The 18,297-nt window shown below is 47.5% G+C and overlaps 1 protein-coding gene and 1 long non-coding RNA gene across 6 annotated transcripts in view; one reads left to right on the plus strand and one right to left on the minus strand.

Annotated features, from left to right (window-relative positions):
- Nucleotides 1-16,653, minus strand: LOC129784747 (uncharacterized). The gene is made up of 4 exons (XR_008747805.1): nucleotides 16,540-16,653; nucleotides 6,029-6,171; nucleotides 4,314-4,490; nucleotides 1-1,244 (listed from the first exon to the last, which is right to left on the minus strand). It is a non-coding gene; the product is annotated as an uncharacterized LOC129784747 (long non-coding RNA).
- The window catches only part of PANX2 (pannexin 2), a 24,632-nt gene continuing 22,696 nt past the window's right edge, over nucleotides 16,362-18,297 (plus strand). For 2 of the 5 annotated variants that reach the window (XM_055808360.1, XM_055808364.1), the window contains exons 1-2: nucleotides 16,362-16,949; nucleotides 17,433-17,751. In XM_055808360.1, the coding sequence (XP_055664335.1) occupies nucleotides 17,526-17,751 (226 nt within the window). In that variant the 5' untranslated portion in view covers nucleotides 16,362-16,949; nucleotides 17,433-17,525. Of the gene's footprint in view, nucleotides 16,950-17,432; nucleotides 17,752-18,297 lie in introns of those variants that run through there. The other 3 variants (XM_055808363.1, XM_055808361.1, XM_055808362.1) reach the window with 3 other exon arrangements.

Below are 18,297 nucleotides of genomic sequence, written 5' to 3' on the forward strand. Positions count from 1 at the left end.
GAAAAGAAAAAGAAGTGCACTGTCTTTACATCTGTGTATTTGCATTCATTGGGGCTGAAAATATTTAAATTATGACCTTCAGTCAGGGGCTTATTGAATCTCTCCCCTTTTAACAGAATATTACAGATGTAATGCACATTTTTGAACAGCTGCCTATGTATTTAGTGGTGGATGTACGCAGTGTAATAATGCATTAACACCTGAGTGGTTCCATTAGCACAGACAGAATGAGACAGGTACCTCAGCGATTCTTCCACCTCACCAACATCTGCGTCAGCAGTGCCTGGGGAGGTACAGACCTCCCTCTCCCTAGCAAAGTAAGAAATTCCTGCACGCCCTCTGCAGTGCCTCACACTGATCAAATGTATTGCATTGAAAGAAGCTGCACAGCCTGATTTAACTCCCATTGCCAGCAGTTTCATGCCATGTATTTTAGGCTTTGTTAGGGTTACTCCTGCTTTCTATTGTGTGGTGCAGAGCAAGGTTTACACAGGCACCTTGTTTCTTTGTTCAGATAGTAGTCAGGTGTTCGGAGGTCTTATCAGGGTAACTGTTAAAAGATTGGTTTTACTATGATATTCCTTTAATTTTTTCCAGTTTCATTTCTTTTACTGATTAAAGATGTGTGTGTATCTTACATGCAGGTAAGAAAAAAGATTGTGATCTAATATTACAAAGACTAATTTTCCTTTTGTGGCTTTAGGGTCATGATGAACAACTAATGCTCACAGATACTAATTGAATGTCCGAAGGGCAGCATCAGATTTTCTGTAGATATTACTTGTCTTGCTTGACTATTTTTTACTTTAGTTTTTCTTCTAATGTGAACATGTCATTATACTACTTTAATTCTGCTCCAGCAGAAGCCTTATTGAATAACCTAAGACCGTAAGTTTTTTCCATCAAATATGTGTTGCTGTTACTGTCATATATCTAGCAGCTTGTGAATCAGCATGGAAGTTACTCATATGCTGTAATTTTCTCTTATCAAAAATTTAACAGGTACCTGTTTAATGTCTTACAAATGCCTTCAAAAAGTCTATTACATAAAGTAATTATTTCAGAGTTTATCAACCAAATTTGTGCTTTGCCCAGATGTATTTGATACAGTTTGCTTCAGATAGGAATTTCTGGGTTCCTGGTGTATCACCTGGTCTTCTCTTTGGCTTCTCAGCGAAATACATCCATTATTAGAAGCCACAGAGACACTGTGGCATTACGCAGAGCTGGAAAGCCTTCGGTTCCTGCCAGCAGCAAACATTACATGACCTGATGTTAGCAGGGTTAGGAGGAAGTCGCATCCATCCCACAGCCTTCCTACAGGAGCAGTGTCTGCCCTCAGTTGTTGATGAGCATTAGTCATGATCCTGTACGCAGCATGTCCCCTACAATTGCTCCTCAGTGCGGACTGCATGGCCTGTAGTTCCCCATGTCATGGCACTCACCCAGTTTAATTATGAGTAAAACATTTTTTTCCAGACTAAACAGAACTTCTTCAGGTTTCAAGCAGTTGTTTAAGTTCAAAATTATTCAGATTATTTTTTAATGAACTCCTTAATAAACTCTCTGCAGATTAACTGGCTCCCTTAATTTGGTGGGGTTTTTTCACGACTGGTTATTTTTTAACAAGCTGTAGTAGATAATGATGGGATATAAAGTATCTCCCCCTTACTGCAATGTATTAATTTTATCTTCCTGCTACTTTCCAAATAAAATGTTAATTTAGTGTAACTCCATTTTCTGCATCATGACTGACAGCTTTACCCTCCCTGCCCACTATCTGATCTGTTCGGCTGTTAGTTTCATCTGTTCCAAGTTTGTATCAGGAACTTCGCCACTTGTCTGTATCACCACAAACAAAAGGGCTTTGATCAATAACTTAAGCTTCTGGCTTTAGGCATAGTCTAACTGCAGCAGTAGGGGCTTATGCCAAAATCAGTATTTTATAATACAAATTAAGCATAATGGGGATTATTAAACTATTGATATTCTCTGTTCAGATGTATGTAGCTCAGTACAGTCAAGTTAATATTGGGGACTTCCACATTATTACACCAAGATTGCAGCAGTGTCCAGCGAGAGCTCGGCCAGACTGGAGCCCGCTTGTGCTAAATGAGGTACAAATGCAGACATTTGCAAACGTGTGCAGTGGCTTAGCCTTACCAATGTGAATATTTGCACTTTTTGTAGTATGGCTGGCTGTGTAGGACTATAAAATTAAGAATGTGTGTCAGGGTTTACAGACCCAGCGACACAACCAGCAACACCTGCAGGTTTGCCAAAACTAGCAGAGCAGCACATGAATTACAAATGTTTTGCCCAAGGCTACGTAAGTTAACATTCGTAGGGTTACAGGAAAAACCTGTTCTGTTGATAGATGAGAATCCAGCTCTTCAGAGGATGTGTTGCGTGTAATCTTAGCCTAATAGCTCTTAGAAAGCAAAATGTTTGCAGCAGCTATACGGCACTTACACCACAGTAGCTCTCAAAGGCATATTTTCTTTCTAGGTTTGGGCATCCTTCCAGATACAACAGAGATGCGAAATGCTACCTATGTAACAAAAGGTTATAGAATAGATTTAGCTTGGAAGGGACCCCTGGAGGTCATCTAGTCCAGCTGCCCTGCTCTGAGCCCAGCCAGCAGGGTCAGGTTGCTCAGGACCGTGTACAGTTGGGTTTTTAATAGCTCCAAGGATGGAGAGTCCACAGCTTCGCTGGGCAACCTCTTTCAGTGTTTGGCTATCATTGCAGTATTTTTTTTTTTCTTACACCTAGTTAGAATTTCTATTGTTCAAACTTGTGTCCTTGCCTTCTCATAGGAAGGTGAAGACAAAAATGTTTTTTCGATAGTCTTCTGAAACAGGACAAATAAAATAAAGCCAAATTAAAAAAAAAAATTGTCTAAACTGAAACAATCAGAAATTCCTTACAACTTATCTGGGAGGTTCTGTTTGCAAGTTTGTCCTTTACTGGAGGACTGATAATTACTATCTATGTCTGGAACAAGACAGAGTTAGTATTACTTCAAACCTTCATCAGCTTAGTTTGCCTTATGATAATTTTAGGCATCAAATTTGCTTACACACCATTTTAACATTAAGTCAATAGAACTACTCAGAGGATGTGAATTACTGAAAGTTTATTTATTTTTCAGGTTTCAAACTGTTGTTTTACTTAGTTCAGGGGCACGATAGGCAAGGATACTCCAGACAGATAGCCCTAAAATCTAGATAACATAGCCGCAGACAGCAAAAATGACAGTCACACTAATGACCCTGCATGGCACTGCCCAGCACTCCAGATTCCTGGGGAACTAGTTCCCGTTTCTCCTCAGCCCAGGCAAGTTTCTTGCCTTTGTCCCACGCTGTATGTGAGCTACTAAGCCCTGTGAAGAACCAGGACGAGGCTACTGGATGAACTAGAAGTCCACTGACGTTTACTTCTAAGTATCGGGCAGCTTGCAGCGATGGTTCGGAGCCGACTGCTGGGCGTCCTGAGAAAAGACTATTGGGCATGCACAGACCAGATCTGCAACTGGGGACACCGTGAGTGTGCAGGTGCAAACGCTGTGCTGCAGCAGGCAGCCTGCATAGCAAACCTGACTTACTCAGGACATACGGGACTGAGCAGGCGATAGGTGCAGCGTGCACATAGAAGCTGTGAGGAGTCTCACCTCTGCCAGACTTCATGCGCTTCTGTCGGGGAAATCACAGAAACACTGCAGTCCTGCTGCAGGGTGCAGTGCAGATGCTGCCTGCTGCTGCTGGATTCAAGCTGGTTCTGATCGGCAAGACCGTGCTTTCACTGTGCTACGGAAGGCAGTATCTGTGGCACCAGTACTGATCATTGCTGTTGAGCATTGACTCTATTTCTCGTATATATTTGTATTATAACGTTCTTGAGAAATGCTGCAAGAATCTTTCTTTTCTCGGCTCTTTACTTCAGTCACTTCTAAATTGCTGGGCTGAAGCCAAGCCAAAATATTCATGTATAAGCTATAGTCAAAGCGCATTCAAACGGGAAAAGATCATTATGAGTTCCTGAGTAGTAAATCCTGAGATTATTTTCTATTTTAACTCATTCTTCATTGCTACATTATTATTAAAAACAGCTTTATTATTAACTAGGAAAAGCACTGGTCTTACTAGGAATTTTCATCCAATCTTGTTGTTCCAGAAATAAATCTTTTGACATCCTTGAGAATATATGCCCACATCCGGAAATAAATGCCAGGAAATCTCCATTTGTACATGCCCACTTGCAAACATTTGACAGCAAGAGCCGCTGAAGATTGTATTCTGGTTCTGCATTACCTTTTCTGTGAGATTTTCTTCTAACAATGAAGAATGTCACCAGCTGAAATCTTCTAGACACTAAGTCCTTCCCAGATCTGGTTTGGTTTACACTGGAACATCTCTTGAGGATGGGCTGATGCCCAAGTTCATACACAGCAGCATCTGCCAAAAGATGTGACAAAGGCTGCCTGACCCCTGTAAGTCGGTATAGAAAAAATAATTGACCTTACAAGGCAGGTATGTGTTAGGAAGTATCCACACATACAGACGTCAGGCTTGAGATGGGTAAAGTCCCTTTGCTCCCACGCACGCTGTCTTGCCTAACAGGCTCCGATCAATGGCTGTCGGTGGTCATGCTGTGCCTAACGGCTTTATGACAGTCGGTAGGGGCAAATCCACCCTCTCCATGGGAATGCAGATCTATCTGTTCCCAGGAGGACACTTCCCTGTTGTGCATTGTGAGACTTGTTTTTTCTTAGTAGGCTCAAGGGCAGAAACTGTGTTAGTCTGCCAAGGCATATGGCTTTGCAGGGCGTGCACGCTGTTTGGTTCTGTGTTTACTAGCAGTTGTGGTTTGGGATGCTAGATCAGAGAGACAGTTCATCATTATGTGAAGGCCTTGCGTATGGAGACTGAACACAGAGCATATGATAAATCTGGCACAGAAGATGAATGGTGCGTTGTAATCCATCAGCACTTAAGGAGCAGCAGAACAAGGCACAGCATGGTAGGTGGGATTGCACTGCCTTGCTGACACGGGATGACCAGTAATGGCTCCACAATGTCTGGAGGATGTCGTGGCTGTAAGGGAGGTACTCCAGTCTTTCAGGGCCATGGTACAAGACTGAAGAAATCCATTCAAGTACTGAAACAGACTCAGCAATTTTACTTGCAGTCCAGTACATTTAGAAGAATCAGGGTAAGGTTGGCCTGTGCATGTGCCACAAAACCAAAATGGCACAAAATCACCTGGATGTCAAGATTGCACAGTCTGTAACTGGAAAACTAGAGGTGGATATTTTTTTGTGGAGCAGAGCCCACATACTGATAGATCCCTTGACCAAACAATGTGCCCTCATAAGAACTATAGACTTACAGTTAAAGCAGGCACTGGAAATCAGAGATGCCATATGTGTTCAAATTCATTCCACGCCTGACAATTCTAATGAGTAATTACTTGCTGCAAATGCATGTGCTGTTTTGTGGATTGTGAACTGTTGTTAGACATGTTGTGCTGATACCTTACAGATTTTAAAGTGCTTCTTTTGCCTTTTGGGGGTTTTGGGTTTTTTGAGCGCTCCTGGGATAATGGCAGTATTAATCTTTACAGAGTACTTTGTGCCTAATTAATTGTAAGGAATTATGTAGCTGAGGGCTTTTATTTTCATTTACAGAATAAAATATCAGTTGAAGTGTAAATCTCTGCAATTGCTGGCTTGGGGACATGGGGATCCCTGTAACTGAACTGCGTAGGTTACTCACTGTTTTCATATACATTAATAATAATAATACGTTGGCACAGCTGCTGCTTCTCGTTTCCTTACAACTAAATGGACAACACCGAGTGTTAAAAACAAGCAATGGTCTGTATTAATTTTGCCAATGTATGCAAGAGGATTAAAATAGTTATGTAGTTAGAAAAGCTGATTGATAGTAACAGTTAATGGTCCTTATCAAAAAGACTGCAACCTGCATGAACAGAAACTGATGAAAAATGCAGGAGTTTCACTTACCTCCTTGTCTCTCCTCATTTCCTTTCCCTTTCACATCTTTACTTGGACATGTGATGCAGGACTGGCTAGAGACTACATGGATGAGAACTGTTTCTCCCCTTTCAATTGCTTGAGCTGTCCGACTCCATGGAATCATTCTCACTCTGCAGTAGCAAAAATGAAAAGGACAGATTAACTCCCTGTTAAGCATCTGCGAAGGAATCTTTGCAGTGAATGGCACATGCCTCTCTCCAGAACAAGACACAGAGGTCTGACCCACGCTGCAGGGAGAGAGGAGCTGTGTACTCATAACACTGTACGGGATCACAGACCTACAAGAAAACATGCTGGAAGTTGCTTAGGGTAGTTGTGAGCCAGTGTTGCTGTCCCTCACCTCGACACTCCTCCTTATTACAACAAACCTTTCCAAGTTCTCTGCTGCGTTCCTTCTGCATTTCTCTACCTCCTGGAACATGGCTTCTTCTTTTGCCTCTGCGCCAGTACCTTCCACAGCTCTCTTCCTGAAGTCCTTTCAGGGTAGCAGCAGTATGCCCAGCTTTCTGGCAGCACAGTTTATCTTGCAGATCTCAGAGCTCCATGCAGAACCCACTCAGCTAGAACTCCTTAACAAACATGCAAGAGAAGGAATCCCTCCAATACTACTTCTGTATGTCAAGATGTAAGGTTAAAACCATCCTTCCTTTTGATATACTATTTATTTGAAGGCTGATGCATAGAAACAGCAAGACAATTTAGCATAACTGAACGCTCTGAGCAACTGTAAAATTACAACATTAGTATTTTCATTTATTTTTCATTAAAGAAATTTCTAACATCCTGTAGCAGATGAGACAATGTGGTATCCTAGGGGTTAGAGCATTTCCCTGGGAAGTGAAAAATCTGAGCTTTAAGCTTTCTTCAGCCTAAAGGATTTGAATCTGTACTTGTCAATAAAATGCCTAATCATGCTGCAAAATCAGTGACAGCACTGGTGTACTCCATCCATCCTGCTGAAGCAGACCCAATGTGCAGCAGAGAGTCCAAGATTAATGGGACCAGGAAGAGAGGACAAGCAATAGGGGACCGGTGCATAGCACAGCGAGATAAGGACTCCCAGCAGTTTGGGTCCTGGGGAGTTTTGTTCTTTGCTTCATTTTTGTATTTGTGTATTTTGGCTTGTGATGCTCAGGCAAGCAGGACTAGCAGCAGAAATCAGGGTTCTTACCCCTTCACTTAGGGCTTACTAATAAAAAAAAAAAACAAACCACACAAAACAAAAAAAAAAAAAACAACCAAAACACATCATCATCTCACCTGTACTTCCGTGTTTATTTGCATTAAAAGTTTAGTGCAACTTTAAATGTTTCTGGCTACACTGAACTGGAATTATGACGGCCTTCCATGTGATACTTAATACCACCGCCTGGCAGGATGAAGCCTTTACTTCGCAAGCTTCAGATTGGAATTTGAAAGAATGTTGCTGATTGCAATCTGTACTGAGCAAAGCAGTTAAGCATGTGCTTTGCTTTCTTTTTGTCAGAATTTGAAATTTTGAAGCAAGAGACTAAAACAAGAAACAAGCTGTCTTCTGACAAGGGAAGGATACAAGTATAAAGATACCCTCAACTCAGTACTGTCATGGTTTAACCCCAGCCCGTAAGTAAGCACCGAGCAGCCACTCGCTCACCCCCCACCCACCCCCCACGGTGGGACGGGGGAGAGAATCACAAAAGTAAAAGTGAGAAAATTCATGGATTGAGATGAAGACAGTTTAATAGGTAAAGCAAAAGCTGCACGCACAAGCAAAGCAAAACAAGGAATTCATCCACCACTCCCCGTGGGCAGGCAGGTGCTCAGCCATCCCCAGGGCAGCAGGGCTCCGTCACACGTAACGGTGACCTGGGAAGACAAACGCCATCGCTCTGAATGGCCTCCCCCTTCCTTCTTCCCCCGGCTTTATATGCTGAGCATGATGCCCCATGGTCTGGCATATCCCTTTGGTCAGCTGGGGCCAGCTGTGCCAGCTGTGTCCCCTGCCAGCTCCTGGTGGGGTGGGGTGAGAGGCAGAAAGGGCCTTGGCTCTGTGCAAGCGCTGCTCGGCCGGTAACGAAAACATCCCTGCGTTATCGACACTGCTTCCAGCGCAAATCCAAAGCACAGCCCCAGCCTAGCTACTATGAAGAAAATTAACTCTACCCCAGCCAAACCCAGCACAAATACACCATACATTTACATCTTTAGTCTCCTCTGAAGTAATACAAACTGCCAAAATTAAATTCAGATAAATGTTTGAGATGCTGTTTTCTCTGTTTTTTCCCTTGGTGTTAGTTTCTGTACTTTGGTGGGCTTTGTGTGAACGCCTGTTCAGTCTCACGCTGGCAATTTCAGCTCCAGGTCCCATGCACCATCATGCCCAACCTTTCCAATACTACATGCATTCCCTGCCAGGAGCAATCTCTATGCAGCTGCAGTCTCTGGTACTGAAGCATTTCAGCACCATGTCTCACTGTCACCAGCTGCAGTACTGAGCCCCCCAAAACATCCACATTTGAACTCTGTGCAGCCTTTTGGCTTGCACCACTGTAAGCTGTCTCAACTCCACAAGGATCAGCGTCATAATGACGTTAGAATAAAAGTACTAGGTCAATGCTGGAAAAGTCCCACATCACAGGACACAAAAGTACTCCCTGTTTCATTTTCTTGGTTGTTGTGCATAACTAGTTTGGAAGTCTTCAGGAAATGAAATGGGTTTAGCTTTTTGCATATAAAATAGCTTTAAAAATAATGATCATTGTATATTATGTGTCTGACTTCTCCTTTAGAATGGAGACCTAAGATGTAACTGATAAACAGTTACGATATTTACTGATTAATCAACACACTTGTAAGAGACTAATAATACCTTAACTGGCCAAGGAGCAAATGTCTAATATTAGCAGTAGTCATTCACAGCCGCATCACTACAAACACAATTCTGAGTTACAATTATATTGTCTGTTACTAGTAGAAGTAATTCATAATTGTATTACTATGAAGAAATATCACATGCAAGCTCTACCACATTACAATTCTATTGCCTTCCCTTCTCCACTTCGTATGAGGGCACAAGCCTATTCCTTGTCAACCCACCTTTGCACACCAAGTCTTTTGGACGCAGACCTGATGAGAGTCCAGCGGGTTGTCCCAAGGCTGTTGTCCAGCACCCTGATGGGCTTGGGGCCACAGGTCATCTTTACCACCGGAGGTGTCCACAATTCTGTGACCCAAATATCACACCCTTCTGTCTTCTCCACTGGATTATTCCTAATGCCTATTATTTTAATTATTTCCGGGGGGGGGGGGGGGGGGGGGGGGGGGCGGGTGGTGTCCTATTAAATTATTTTAATTCCTAGTGTTTATTTTCCTAAGCCCACCTTTTCACCAACCCTGCACATCCCTTTCTCTGCCTAGACTTCTCCCAGACAAATGGGACCCATTTAATGACCTGCTCCTAATTATTTTTTCCTCATTGGTCCCAAGTCTGCTACATCCACCCCCAAATTTGATGTTTCTAACACTATCTAGGCAGTTTTCATACAATATGGTGTTACTCATACTGTTATCTAGATAGTTCCAAGACTGCTTTCAGACCCTTTTGCTCAAGCTGGTTACATTTAATCTATACTATATGCTTTTTGGACAGAATTATGTGACCTTACTTTAGCCTTGACTTCCCTATGAACTCTGTTTAAGCCAAGCAGTTTCTTATTTTTCAAAGAGACAGCTTGCATACCATAGCAACAGAATAACCCATTTTGTGCTCACAGTCTTTGCCCTTGAGCAGTTTCGGTCGCCCTTCTAGTTCCCATGGCCACGTTAGCTGTTTTCTAAGCCCAGTGTTTGAGCAGGGGCTCTTACTCACAGTATGGCCCCGCACATGCCAGTGCTTCCACCCCAGCGCATCCCTGCTCATGGCAAGCAGAGGGTGCATGAGTCGCTCAGAGAATGTCTTGCTCACTATGGGCCTTTCTTAGCACAAGACGATACAAGGAGGAAAGGACATAAAGAAGGAGGCAGAAATCAGTCTCCTGCATCCTGCGCTGCTGACACGGTGGCAGATGACGGCAGTGGGAAAGAGCCCAGGCCACATCAGGTCTTCCTGCAGCAATCCTTTCCTTCCTCTGCCCGGCAGGGAGAAGCTGAAGTAGAAGCAGAAGGGAGAGCGAGCAGCCAGCCTGGCCAGCACCCTGCTGCCACAGGCCAGGCCTGCAGGGTCAGCACCACCTCAGCCACCGGCACAAGCCTCTTGTGCTTGAACACGTAACCAATACTCGGTAGACAGGAAAGGGACCTGGAATCAGTACCCCTTCTCCAATCATTTTAATGAGGCCGGTTGTATAATCTCTTCATACCTTCTCACTTCATCTGAACAAAAGGGAGCAAAATTTGCTTTTGATCACTCACTTCTGCTTGAGAAATAACATACAGCACAGTGAGCTGAAACTTTTTAAGTTCTACTTGAACTGCAGGACTGGGAGGACTAGGGACATAAAAAAGAGGAGGCCTAAGGAAAACACTGGACGGATACTTGTTGAAGATGGTCATTGACTGATAGTGATGAAGAAAAAGTGGAGGTATTCAGTGCTGGTTTTGCCTCAGTCTTTAATAATACTGATAGACCTTGGGTTGCCAGGTCTCCTGAGTCAGAGGACCACAAGTGCAGGAACAGTGACCTTCTGTTTGTGGACACTGAAATTGTAAGGGGCCAGCTGTGTCAGCTGAATGTTCACAAGTCCACGAGGCCTGATGGGATTCATCCCAGAGTTCTGAAGCAGTTGGAGGCTGTTATGGCAAGATCTCAATCATCTGCTAAAGGTCTTGGGTGTCTGGGGACGTCCCTGCTGACTGGAAATTAGCCAGTGGTATTCCAGTCTACACACAGGGCATGAGGGAAGACCCAGGGAACTACAGACCTGTTAGTCTAACCTCAGTTCCTGGAGAAGATTATACTGGGTACTGTTGAAAGGCATTTAAAGAATATTGCACTCACCGGGCACAGTCAATAAGGGTTCACAGAGGGAAAGTCCTCTTTAACTCATTTGATACCCTTCTATCACAAGGTCACTCACCTAGTGGATGAAAGGAAGGCAGATGGATGTAGTTTTCTGGATTTTAGTAAGGGGTTGATACTATCCCTTACAGCATCGCTCTGGACAAGTTGTCCAGCTGTCGGATGAGCGGGTTCATGGTGCACTGGGCGGAGAACTGGCTGAAGGGCAAGGCTCCAAGGGTTGTAGTGAATGGGGCTACATCTGGCTGGTGACCGGTCATCAACCGTGTTCCTCAGAGTTCAATTCTAGGGCCACTTCTGTACCATACATTTGTCAATGATCTGGATGCAGGAGTTGAATGCACCATTAGCAGGTTTGCTGGTGATACCAAACTGGGAGGTACTGTGGGACCTGTGGGACAGGAGGTCTTGTGGAGGGATTTAGATAGGTTGGAGCATTGGGCTATGATTAATGGGATGAAATCTAACGAGTTGAAATGCCATATTCTGCACCTAGGATGGAGTAACACCAGGCACAAGTATAAACTGGGAGAGGAGCAGCTAGAGAGCAGCCCTGCAGAAAGGGAGATGGGGTGCTGGTTGACAGCAAGCTCAACATGAGTCAGCAGTGTGTCCTGGCAGCCAAGAGGGCAAACTGCATCCTGGGGTGCATCAAACACAGCAGAACCAGCTCGTCAAAAGAGGTGATTATCCCGTTGTATTCATCATTGGTGCAGCCTCACCTGGAGTACTATGTGCAGTTCTGGGCCCCACAATTTAAGGAGGATGTGAAGGTCCTTGAACGGGTCCAGAGGGAGGCAACAAAGCTGGTGAAAAGGCTGGAAGGAATGCCCTCTGAGGAGCAGCTAAGGACTTTGGGTAGGCTAGTTTGGAGAAAAGGAGGCTGAGGGGCAACCTCCTTGCTCTCTGCAGTTTTCTGAGGAGAGGAAGCGAGGAGGGAGGTGCTGACCTCTGCTCCCCGGTATCCAGCGACAGGATGTGAGGGACAGCTCAAAGCTGCACCAAGGGGAGGCTTAGGCTGGACATTGGGAAGCATTTCTTTACCGAGAGGGTGGTCAAACACTGGAACAGGCTTCCTAGAGAGGTGGTCGCTGCCCCGTGCCTGTCAGTGCTTAAGAGGCATTTGGACAATGTCCTTAATAACATGCTTTAACTTTTGGTCAGCCCTGATTTGGCTTAGGCAGTTGGACTAGGTGATTGCTGAAACTGGAACAGTCTAGTCTATTCTAAACAAACCCAGAAGAGATCCACTAGCAAAGAGACATGCATTGCTGCAAAAAACATTTCATCAATGTCAGTAATAGTATCACATCTTACTATTAAGAGTCACTTTTTCTTAACAAGGAGCACAGACCCTCCTCTTACTGCCAAAGCTTCGTCTCGGTGCCAGCAGCCACAGCCAGGCTGCATTGCCAGTTGCCGCTTTTCACTCTCATCTGGCATCTCGCTTCACTTTACTGCCAAAACCCTCACCTTAGTGCTAAGACCCACTGTCACAGCTCACTGCCATCTGCCAGTTCCCATTGCCAACCCTACAGAGTCTCATCTCGCTGGGTGCATCTGCAAAGGCATGCCTGCTCTCACCAAAGGCATGACTGCCGCTCACGCAGGCAGACAGCAGTACCTGCAGAGCTGTATCAGCACTAACGGCACACCTAGCCTAGGCAAGAGCATCCATGCAACCATGGCAGTAGCTGGTCTGCGTGAGGGCCACGCTGTCCCCACGCCACTGCTCCATGAGTGATGCAATTCTCAAGGTGGGCTGATGGGATAAAGGCTATATGGATTAGAGTCACAGCCTTGGCTGTGACCCCATAGCTCCCTCCCGGTCATTATCCCAGATGTTATCAGGGAAGCCGCATCCTTTCCATAAAGACATCCAGGGGCACTACATGAAAGATTCATGGTAGCCTGACAGATGTTAAAATCACCAGATCAAAAGGCAGCGGTTCCCAGGTGACTAGGAACTGACAAGGAAAAGGACAGCATGTAGTTGCCCTTGGGGAAATGGCTAAGCTGGGACAAGCTGTAATGCAAGAGACAGTGAGTGGGATTCATGTGTAAACTCTGGACACCTACAATGGGAAATGATTCATCCCATTTTGAAGAGGACATCTGCACTGAGTCACAAGAACTACACCATTACATCTAGTTATTTCTCCTCCTACATGATTCAGGAATAGTGCTCTGCATATCTAGCTCAGATGCCTTCACATTTGAATAGATAAATCTCACCCTGCATCTAGAGGTAGTGTACCCTCTGCTTAGAAGGCAAATTCTAGATGCTATAGGTCTCGTTGTCAAAATTTGCAGTCTCTCACTTTTACTCATTTGCTTTTAAATTTCTGAACTTTCAGAACTTCAGAAAACAAGATTTTAAAAAGCCGTTCACTCTACCTTCAAGAATCAATATATGCTATAACACCAAATGATTTATTCAAGCTGTCTAAAAATAATACTCCTTTTTTGATCTTTTGTTAGAATTAATTAGAATTCATTCACACGACTTTCCACTTTGATCTGTAAATCAATTTCTGACCCTACCAGGAGTTTGTGAAATATTTATTAGCACAGGATTATTATCACAGCCTGATTATTTTCTAGATTATCCAGCAGCATACATGCCAGCATGTTATTGCTGAGAAACTTGGCTATGTTATTTGTCTGTCAATTATGACAGTAATTTTCCTTATCCCGGTCTCTGCCCTACTACAGGTTTCTGTTTACTCATGTTTTGGTCTGACAGTACTCTTCCATCTTGACTGTCTCTTTGGCTTGCTATACAGACATAATCTTGCCAAGCAAGATTACAAAAACATCAAATAATGGTATTATAATGAATCAAGCTTCAAAAGAGAAATTTAAATTACTCATGGATGTCATATTTATTTTAACAACGGAGTGTCTGATTTATGGTTATTTTTCTGTGCCAGTAGGACTCTTTGCATATTAAATGTGGAACTAGATATAATATAGAGGGAATATACAATTGTTGTCTACAAAAGTGTATGTGTCATGGAAAAGATGGATATGGATTGGTCCAAATACCTTCCCATAACTAAGGCACATCAAATTAAATTATGTTTGAAACAAACCGAACAAGGTGGGTTTGACACAATAGGTTGTAAGCTTGTGGAATTCCTTAATAAAAGAGGCTTTGGATGCCAGAATTTTGCACAGTCCCAAGAGGAGGCCAGAAAAAAATACTCTGAGAAGAGACATTTTTGGGGTTTTTACACCATCACAAGCTCAGGAAATTCCCCGAACAAAGCTGGAAGCTGGGGCAGTGTTAGGGAAAAGGCATCAGTACAGGTTGCCTCATTTTTACGCTTCCTTGATTGTCCAGTTAGAGCCACACTTGGAGATATAAGGGACTGGACAGACCTAGGATGGCTGCTGCTACGTTCTTAAAGTTTGTAGATGTTTACACTGAGCTTCCTCAGAAATGGTTACTAGAAGATGGCATTATTTCCTCATGGGAAAACATGAGGAAGCATCTAGAGCCAGCAACTAGATAGCAGACAAGTGGTAAGGACTTAGGCAGGGGAAGATAGGAGGAGAAATACCACAGAAATCCTCTGAAAACAAAAAGCAAGCAGCTAGTTTTGAATTGAGCAATTGGACAGGCAAAAGAGAGGATTCAAAAAGGAGATGACAAAGTGCGGATCAGGAAAATGGCCTTTCAGCAGCATTCTCAATGAGGAGGACAAGACTGTCAACAGCAGATAAAAGCATGGTGAAACAATTACAAAACTGAAAGTCTGAGCAAAAGTTTTTTTAGCAGATTAGCTGTACTGCCTCAGGCTGTCAGTCCACCTTGCTCAGTATCATTCCTCTGGCAGCAGCAATGACAACTGCGGAAGGAATGTTGTTGGAACGGAAAGCCTCTATATTAGGAGATGACAAAATACAGCTATGGCAAGAGAATTTGGTGCATCCATCCCTCACCATAGGTAGGAAGGATTGTTGAGGCTTGAGGCCTGACCCAGCAACTGTCCCCAACCTCTCCTCACATGTGGGAATGACACAGGCATTCCCATTCCATTCCCAAATTCACTGCACCAAGCTCCTCGCTGCTCTGTGTCCTACCTTGCCCTGCCTGCTCTCCTGCCTGGGATAAAGCTGGTTACCGAGAACTGTCTGCTGTGCTACATCACAAGTACCCACTGTACCTGAACAAGGGGGTGAGAAGATGGTCTCTCTTCTCCCTGTCATCTGCCCATAAGACAGATACTGCGTGTTGGCCCTTACAGAGGACCAACATAGCCACAGAGACTACAGAGGGTGAGGAGCAGGAAAAATGAAAGAAGTGATGGTGGCAGCTTCAAGTTTAAGCTCTCCTGCCTTCTCATCCTCAGCAGTCTTCAGGAGCATGTGGCACTGACAGCTTTGAGTCTGCTGCCTGGGATCCTTCATCAGGGCTGCTGCCATCAGGACATCCCTCTTGCCTTGCTCATTACATCCCCGCCTGGATGGAAGGACCCCTGCCAAGAAGTATTATTTAAACCTTGCACTCAATATTTAAACTTGAATAACAAGCAGGACCATCATATTGTTCACAGTGACTGGGGAAAGGGAAATTTACTCATGCTGTGTTGCAGATGACAACTGCAAATCTTTGAGAGAAATGTCAGTAGTATTTGTTTAAGTGCATCTCTGGTTTTCATCTAGAGTACTACTAAATATAAAACGCATAAACAACTTGAGGAGGAACCGTGACCTGAAGCTTTTGTCAGAGTGCCATAGCTGCTGGCTATGATGCAGCATGTATGTCCTTTGATGCTGTGTGGTCCAGCTTTTGCCCAGAGAGTGCTCCACTCCCAGCCCATTCCAGAGATGGACAGCAAGGTCTGGTCACCTCTGTGAAGACACAGGCCTGAACCCCATTAGGCTGAGGCAAGCTGAAAGCTGTCCTTTGCATTCCTGGCAAGCTCTCTGCGCCTCGGGCTGTTTTATCAGGTGTGGCTGACCCCACAGAACTTTAAAAAACAGGCACCCGGACGGGTTTCTAAAGGGAGCACCTGCGTCCTGACGTGCCCGAGGCCCAAGACCTGCAGGGCACAGGCCGCCTGGGCGAGGGTGTCGCCGCCGCTCACCGCTACACCCCGCTCCTCACCAGCGCCCTGGGGCGGGAGGCGCCGCCGCAGCCGGGCCTGCGCTCCGCCGTGCGCGCTGCGGGGCGGCAGGAGGGGGAGCCCGCCCGGCGGCACCCGCTCCTCCGCCTCCGGGTCTCCGCTCCAGGGCCTCCCACCCTCCTCCTCCCCCTCCCCCTCCCCCCGCCCGTCCCGGCGCCCCTCAGCGGGCACTAACGGCCACCAGCGGCCGCCGTCCCCGGGCCGGCCGCGCGCGCCCCGCGAGCCGCGCTGGCGCATGCGCGCTGCCGCCGCGCGGTGGCTCCTGCAGGGACGCGGCCGTCGCCGCCGCCCGGGGCCGCCGCCGCAACGTGTTGCACGGTGCAGCCTCGCATGTGTTGTGCGTGTACCGGCTGCCTGCGGCCGCCTCGGTGCGGCCGCTCCCAGCTCCGCAGGCTCCAGCTGTTCGCTTCAAAACCTTAAAGGACCTCTGCGTTTCCGCAGTTCATTCCGGTGCTGCTCTCGCCTCCTCCTCCCCACGGCTGCTGCAATCCCCTTCTTGAATTGCTCTGCACGTTACTGCTGCTTGGTGCAGGCGGGCACTTCCATGCAAGCGCCAGCCACCCACTGCAATAACAAGCATCAACACATCGTTCGCCTCCCGCTCCAAATCCGGAGCGATTTTCTTACTTGCGGAGGTGCAGGGGCCTTTTTCCGGCAGGAAGGTCCAGTGTAAGTTTATTTGCGGCTTCCGCTGTTACTTACAAGTCATCGGTGTTGCTCACCATCCCCTGGGAACCGAGGGAACCGAAGTTGCCAGGTAAATGCCCTCTTCCTTGTCTGCAGCACTTTGAGGCAGCTCCAATCTGTCTTGTTGCATGGCTGCTTCACCGCTATCTACAGCATGAATTGCAGAGCGGAGGCAGCGTTTAATTGCATAGCTGTCGCCGGGCAGCTCGCGCCGTTGCCCGCCTCTCGTGACATTTCTCCGCCGGGCCCTGGGGAGAGGGAGGCTGCCTCGTACCGCGCAGCTACCGCTGCACTGCTGCTGGGGTGGCGGCTGCCCCGCCGCGCCGTTATCCCGGCCCGCTCGCACCGCTCCCCCCCGGCGCTGCGGGGGGCGGGCGGGGGAGAGCCCCCGCGGGGCTGTCGGCGAGGGCGCCGCGCTCCGGGCCCGGCGGGAGGCCGGGGGTAGCGGCAGGCCCGGCGGGGGCAGGGTCCCGCCGGCCCTAACATGGTGCCGCTGCGGCAGAGGAGCGCGGCCGCGGCCCCGCCGTTACCGCTGTCGGTGTTGTCCCCGCAGGCCGCGCGGGCGCCGCCCGCAGCCAGCCCGCCGCAGCGCGCCGCCCGTCCCCGGGGAGGCCCGGCGGCGTGAGGCCGCCCGCCGCCGCCGCTTATGCAACACATCATCGATAACCACCCCGACATGGCCACCGCGCTGCTGGCGGGCGAGAAGCTGAAGGAGCTCATCCTGCCGGGCCAGCAGGATGACAAGGCGGGCGCGCTGGCGGCTCTGCTCCTCCAGCTGAAGCTGGAGCTGCCCTTCGACCGCGTGGTCACCATCGGCACCGTCCTCATCCCCATCCTCCTCGTCACCCTCGTCTTCACCAAGAACTTCGCCGGTAAGGGCGGCGGGGCGCCGGCAGCAGCGGGGCGGGCAGGGCTGTGCCCTAGTGGCAGCTGCGCGGGACCGCTGGTGCTGCGGGGGCGGCCTGGGCGGGCGGGGGCAGCAGCATCGCGGCGGCAGCCACTCCCTAACAGCTGCCACCAGGCTGAGGAGGCGGCCGATCCCTCGCCCTCGCGTCGTGGCAGGTGGGGGCAGCGGTGGCGGCCGGTCCCTGAGGGCCACCGGCGCTGAGGGGGCAGCAGTGGTGGCCGGTCCCTGAGGGCCACTGGTGCTGAGGGGGCAGCAGTGGCGGCAGATCCCTGAAGGGCCACTGGCACTGAGGGGGCAGCTGCTGCCTCTCACCTCAGCGGGCGAGTGACACCTGCTCCCACGTTGGGGAAGGGACCCCAGCCACCCCACCTCGTCCCGGGTGGCTGACCTGCAGGCAGCAATGACGTGGGGAGGCACCTGCTGCCCTGTGGCAGCCAAGAGCTGGTGTGGGAGGCACAGGGTGCGGTGTTATGCCTCCCGAGGTGGATCCTGGACAGGCCCTGAGCTGGAC

The sequence above is a fragment of the Falco peregrinus genome, chromosome 6, assembly GCF_023634155.1.
Source record: "Falco peregrinus isolate bFalPer1 chromosome 6, bFalPer1.pri, whole genome shotgun sequence".
NCBI lineage: Eukaryota > Metazoa > Chordata > Aves > Falconiformes > Falconidae > Falco > Falco peregrinus.